General features: G+C 41.9%; 1 protein-coding gene across 2 annotated transcripts in view; it reads left to right on the top strand.

The window, feature by feature from the left end:
* The first annotated feature begins 1,181 nt into the window (after positions 1–1,181).
* The window catches only part of LOC120819027 (V-type proton ATPase 116 kDa subunit a 1), a 29,378-nt gene continuing 23,877 nt past the window's right edge, over positions 1,182–6,682 (top strand). For both annotated transcript variants that reach the window (XM_078103269.1, XM_078103268.1), the window contains exons 1-10: positions 1,182–1,295; positions 2,579–2,741; positions 2,983–3,061; positions 3,521–3,618; positions 4,185–4,313; positions 4,415–4,497; positions 4,792–4,918; positions 5,075–5,157; positions 5,493–5,586; positions 6,421–6,633. In XM_078103269.1, the coding sequence (XP_077959395.1) occupies positions 2,625–2,741; positions 2,983–3,061; positions 3,521–3,618; positions 4,185–4,313; positions 4,415–4,497; positions 4,792–4,918; positions 5,075–5,157; positions 5,493–5,586; positions 6,421–6,633 (1,023 nt within the window). In that variant the 5' untranslated portion in view covers positions 1,182–1,295; positions 2,579–2,624. The remainder of the gene's footprint in view (positions 1,296–2,578; positions 2,742–2,982; positions 3,062–3,520; positions 3,619–4,184; positions 4,314–4,414; positions 4,498–4,791; positions 4,919–5,074; positions 5,158–5,492; positions 5,587–6,420; positions 6,634–6,682) is intronic.

The raw sequence follows: 6,682 nt of genomic DNA, 5'->3' as shown, positions 1-6,682 counted from the left end.
AATAATATTTGGTGCATTCTCTGATTTGGAATCCATGGAAAAACACCTACCAGTCATTAACTTGATATTTCACTCCATGTGCATCTGAGTGGCGCACTCTGCTCTCTTCAACACAGCAAAAACACACTTCTAGTGCATGTAGGAAAGCCCCATGGCAACCTGGAATGGGGCAGAAAGCTATAAAAGCTGTTTCTCAAACAAGTCTACCGCAGTAATTTATGTACATTATAGGAGTTCCATGCCTCTATAATTGCTCACGGGCAGCCCGCCAGTGTCCTGGATTAACTCCTGCACCACGTGGAACTGTGAGGGGGTAAAACTCTGCTGTGGCTCTTTGCAAGAGGAAAACGTCAACAGGATCTTGTTAGTACTGACTCAACACTTGGCCTCTGCTGGATTATTCCACCACATCTGGAAGACCTTACTCTCAGGACGATGAGAGGAGTGGTTTTGGTAGCACTTTATTTTAGGTTGTAGTAATGAGGAATGAGGCATATTAAGGCAGATATAAGTAGACAATAATATTTGATGTAGTACAGACTCCATACACCTACAGCATCTTAAAACATTCAAATAAAGGGTGTTATAATAATTGAATCAATATTTCTATAGCATGTGAATGGAGCCACTGTATTGAAGTATTGAACTCACTAAGATTGGTAACTGATTCTAAAGTTGACACACTGACTTTTTTGTTTTAGTCTCAGGACCTCCATAGTCAGGACTGCAGAGAGAACGATTGGTGAGGGCCAGCCCTCCATTCAGGACGCTTTACAATCTTTAGAGAATATCACCCCCTCTGTCTTGCGGTTCATATCAAAATTAAAAATAGAGGAAAGGACTGTGAAGGGATCCTTCTCCCAGAGAGAGACAAAAAAATACTTTTAAATAATTGAATTAACTTTTAACTTTTAATTTATAAAATAAACTGAATTCCATGCTCTAGTTAAATCGTCTGCCATTGCTTTTGTCGTCATCTTTAATCCTGTAACAACCATGTCAAATTCATGGATTATAAAAAAGCTTCAGGTTGAGATTTTCGGTCTTATTTTTAAGCAACCGAAGATATCACCATGGATGTTCAATATTGTAAAACATATTTGTCATTTTTTAGGCAATTTCTAGTACACTTCTGCCAAGTAAATATACCATGCCTTTATTTTGAAATCATTTATTGTGGCGGTTATTTCCGGCAGAGCGCATCTTCCTTTGATGCACCGCCCAGGACTTCAGCATCCACCATAGATACAAAGATAGAGGCCACATAGAGAGCTGAGCAGCTGCATCCTTCACAGGTGAGGAAACACGTATTTTCTCCTCAACACGGTGTTTTGTTTTGGTCTCAATGAGTGTATTATTAACCACATTTCTACCAATCATAAGATTTAAGACAATACAGACATGCTTAATGTGTCATCGTCAAATGCTTAGGAACGGTAGACACGTCTGGTCAAATGGGAGATTTTTACGCCATCAAGCGTATATTTGTCTCATGCACCGAGTCGTGCCTGTTCTTAAAATATGAATAGTGGTGCGAGTTTACCTAACGTCCAATCGCATTCCGGCGATGATCCTCATGCGTGTGGCCCTGTGTTGGTGTTTTACACGGGGAGGAAGCATAAATATAAAAGTGCCAGTCGTCATAGACCAGGAGTAGGGTCTTATGGACGCACCGAGGGGACAGCGGGTCGCGCGGAGCTGCAGGCCGGACTGGAGCATCATGGCGTCCTTGAGCGGTGAAGGGCACGCTGCAGCAGAGAAGAGGCTGCGACATCAGCGGGGCTCCGCTCCCGATGCTGAGCGTGCTCTCACACAGACATGTTTGTATATAACGTTCGTGGTGCAGTATAGGAACTAGCGTTTTATATAGCCTTAATGGTGCTATATATAGACGGGCAGTATAGCAACCCTATATCCACGCTATGTCGCTGCGTTAAGAGCTCCGTATTAAGCCACAGCATCTTCCGATTGTACAACGAGCATTAACGAGTAACGTGTCAATGTCAACATCTGACTGCTGTGTCACATAGTAGGCCTATTGGTTTGTAGGTGAAATATTATGTGTTATTTATATTGTCTGACCGATAAGTCGACCACCCTTATTCTAAAATAGTTATAATAATGTTTTTTTTATCCGTACGCCTTTATATTTAAAAGTGCTAACCCTCTATGTTGGAGCATTCTTTCCCGAGGCCAGTCATTAAATATTTTTTATTTCATTATTGATTGATCAAGAGAAATATTGTTCTGATAAAACCTAACATTTGATGAGCTAGAACCAGAGACAGTTTGTTTCTGAGGACATAAAAACAACAAACACATTGTTTGTATAACAGTGTTGTACTGTATACAGTGTACAGTATGTTATTCTGCTTACCGTCACTGCTTAGTTGTGTATCATTGTTCTGTACTCTAGTTAAGCATAGTACAGTATGGAGTACATTGTTCTACCTTCTATTCAATATGTACAAAACCATAGTTGTCATCGTTGACCTTTTCCTGGTATAAAAGAGATCTCACAGAATGTATTTCCTAAATCTCTTGATGTAATAGTTGTACATCTCTCCCTGTGCTACAGGTGCTGAGTTTCTTCTATCTAGCTGTGTTGGAGCGAGGGTCACGTCATGGGGGAACTGTTCAGGAGCGAGGAGATGACTCTGGCCCAGCTCTTCCTCCAGTCAGAGGCAGCCTACTGTTGCGTGAGTGAGCTGGGAGAACTGGGCATGGTCCAGTTTAGAGACGTAAGTATGTTGACAGTAGAGCTCCTTTAATAATCCCATGCATTGGATTGAACAGGAGACACCACACAGGTCGTATGGTGTTACCTGTTTGCTGTATTACACATCACATCACACATATGCATTGGTGATGAACAATTGATTCATAGAAAAAACACTTTCAAGCTCATTATTTCAGTCATTATTAATACTTTGGAGTTTTAGCTTTATATCAATAATGATTGTCTTTTTTTCCCGCCCACAGCTGAATCCAGACGTAAATGTGTTCCAGCGCAAGTTTGTGAATGAAGTGAGGCGATGTGAGGAGATGGACAGGAAACTGAGTAAGTACTGAGACCATTAAACAATCAGGCAGAGCCAAAGGCTCAGTATAATTCCTACATCAGATAACATAAAATAATCCTTTATTATCCAACTGGAGGTAAATGAGCAAGATAACAGCAGCAAGGTGCATAATGCAATAATAAGACACTATGATTTGTAATTGTATTGAACCGTGGTATACATCAATATTGGTATTGCACATACATACATTAATACAGGAATGAATCATCCCAGAAATAGTGAATAATAGTTGGTATGTGCTGCCTATTGGGAGTATTACTGATTCATAAGATTCAATCCCGCGTCACATTCAGGTGAAACATGATGTAAACCTGTACTAGATTTTTAAATAACAGAGTTGCCATTGAGACCATAATGACGTTTGCCTTTATTTTGTCTCTAAGGATATAAAGAACTTCACTGTATCGCTAATTACTTGGATCCTCTCTTCTGAACAGGGTTTGTGGAGAAGGAAATCAAGAAAGCAATTATCCCAACTGTTGACACTGGAGAAAATCCAGAAGTGCCTTTTCCCAGAGACATGATTGATCTGGAGGTAATCAATATCACTCATCATCTATTCGTTATTGTTTTTGATAGATCAATTGGTACACTTGTCATACTCTACACACACCCCACTCAGCATCTGCTCAGGTATGATTGGTCAGTGGCCCTGAACTTTGCCTCTCTGATGCCAACGGTTCCGCTCTCACGTCAGTTTTGGATTCAGTGATGTCACAGTGTCCCTTTTCAAAATAAGCTTCTTACGCAGATACATTTAGTCTTTAAGTTAACCTAAGCAGCCAAACTACCTGGTTAGGCTTTGAAAAATACTTGTTTGTGGTTATACGAAGTAGTTACGTTTGTTACATAATGCACAAGTATAGTACGGAAAGGATTTAGCAAACAAAGGTCTACATTGACACTGTCCCCATGGACGCGCATAGTGGTTCCCTCTCTGTTGGACCCACCCAACCCACCTCTGTTTAATTCACAGCTGGATTTTGATGAATTATGAGTTTTATGTCCCTCACTGCTATGTGTGCATGTATGCGTGAGTGATTTATATTTGGCAGTGGCATGAGTATATTTTATATTTATACTCTTGATTGTGAACCGCAGGCCACCTTTGAAAAACTGGAGAACGAACTAAAGGAAATCAACACCAATCAGGAGGCCCTGAAGAAGAACTTCCTGGAGTTGACGGAGCTCAAACACATCCTCCGACGCACACAGCAGTTCTTTGATGAGGTATGCATTTGTCTCCCTCAGATATACGCAGCAGACACACAGAAGGGAGCACAATAGGTAATTGAAAGTAAATATCTGGGATCATCCTTATGTCTTTGAAGATGGAGGATCCCAACCTGCTGGAGGAGTCCTCGGCCCTGATGGAGGGCAGCGAGGGGGGCCGCGGGGCTCCACTCAGACTGGGGTAAGGCACGCTGATACTTATTATAACACTGCAGATCAACAGAGTAGGATGCCTTCAACTAAAGACGTTTTTTAACCAAAAGCATTTAATTGACCTATTACTTACTTACTACATATATAAAATGAGTAACTTCTGATCACATCAAAATCTGATGTGAAAAGGACCTTTAGCTACAGTATAGAATTAGCTAGTTAGCCTTGCTACAGCATTCCGTTCTCTTTGTCCATCAAAAGGCTGTGGCCAGTTTTACTGTTGTGTGATTCACTCTGAACCCTCTCGGTTTGGTCGGAGCAGGTTTGTGGCCGGAGTGATCGGCAGGGAGAGGATCCCGACCTTCGAGAGGATGCTGTGGAGAGTGTGTCGTGGGAACGTCTTCCTAAGGAAGGCAGAGATTGAGGACCCTCTGGAAGACCCCGCCACGGTCAGAACACACAACATACAATCCTAAAGACGAGTGAAGAGACAAAAAAAGAAGCATATGCTGGTCAAACATTTGTACCTACTGTATATCAGAAACAAGCACCAACTTATCAGTAAGGTGTGTATGTTTTCTGAACACGTCTTATCTTTCCAACAGGGAGACCAAGTCCACAAATCAGTGTTCATCATCTTCTTCCAAGGCGACCAGCTGAAGAACAGGGTGAAGAAGATCTGTGAGGGGTGGGTGTGTTATCTTATCTTATCCATGCCACAGTTGATGGACTGAAGTATTTTTGGAAGGTTTGATTTGGGCTTGTGTTGGTTCTGGTTAAGTTAATCCAGAATTACCCGACGCTTGTAGAAAACCAATGGAAATGACAAAAATTTAATACGCCCCTTAACAAAAGTGCAGCAGTCACTGGAGTACCTATTTATAAAATATCCTCTCCTCTCCCTACTGTGTGTTGACTCCAGCATGAGCATCACAATAACGACTAAGGTAAAAGAGCCACGGGGAGGAGGCACAGTGTGTGTGATGGGCTGTGAGGGGGCTCTGATGGGGTGTTGTTTCCCAGGTTCCGTGCCTCGCTATACCCGTGTCCAGAGACCCCGCTAGAGAGGAAGGAGATGCTGGCTGGAGTCAACAGCCGCATTGATGACCTCCAGATGGTATGTTTGTCACTATATCTTCATCTCACATCACATACATGAATAAACCAAAAGGTTTTATTAAAGGTTAACATAAGGAAAGAAAATGATTCAGTTTCCATATATTTGCTAAACCTCGCAGCAAGCCTGCTTATTGTTTAAGCCACATCACCATGAGCAGTGCAGTTCTTTTTTGAATTTAATCATTATTTCAAAGGCTCTTTGTGCTCTTTGTTATACTGCTGCTCACTAAACAAGGAGAAATCAATCAGAAACTGCGCAACAGGATGTCTGTGTTCGGCTTTCTTCTATAAAATGTATTTTCCAATCAAATCACAAAAGCCCTCATAGTGTTTTTTGTGCACTAGTTCTTATCTATGAAAGACCTTTGTCCTGTCTCATAGTGATGTGGTTCCTTAAAGTTTGCCCATATTAAGGCTGGAAAGAAAGGCCTGGTTCTGGTTGAGAGGGCTGCTCTGGTCTCAGCCTGCCAACCAAACACAATGAACTCCACTTGTTTTACTCAGGTTTACACAGAACAACTGATTCTGTTCATAAACAGGACCTGAGTGTTAGAGACAAGCAACCAATCAATCAATCTCAACCACATGTCAACATGTTTACTTCCCACATCCTGTTATTCCAGGAAATTATGTTCATATCACAAGACCAAGCAATAGGCAACACACACACAAATGGTACTTATATGGAAAGTGAAGAGATAGCTTTCCCTTTGATCAAAAATAAACAAATAAAATGTATTCAGATAAAGATACTTACCAGGGTTGTGGTCTTTGGGACAACAATGGACCAGATCTAGAGTCTAAAACTAATCTCCCCACCCTGCTACTGCAGGTGCTGAACCAAACAGAAGATCACCGTCAGCGGGTGCTGCAGGCTGCCTCCAAGACCATGCGGGTGTGGTTCATCAAGGTGAGGAAGATGAAGGCCATCTACCACACACTCAACCTGTGCAACATCGACGTCACCCAGAAGTGTCTGATCGCTGAGGTGTGGTGCCCCGTCTCTGACCTGGACTCCATCCAGTTTGCTCTGCGGAGAGGCACAGTGAGTTTGGTTTCTGGTCTGGTTGTGTGTTTCATCAACTTGTTTTTCT

This window comes from Gasterosteus aculeatus, chromosome 5 (genome assembly GCF_964276395.1).
Source record: "Gasterosteus aculeatus chromosome 5, fGasAcu3.hap1.1, whole genome shotgun sequence".
Classification (NCBI taxonomy): domain Eukaryota; kingdom Metazoa; phylum Chordata; class Actinopteri; order Perciformes; family Gasterosteidae; genus Gasterosteus; species Gasterosteus aculeatus.
Note: the sequence above shows the minus strand (reverse complement) of the source record. Positions and strands in the feature narration are given on the sequence as shown.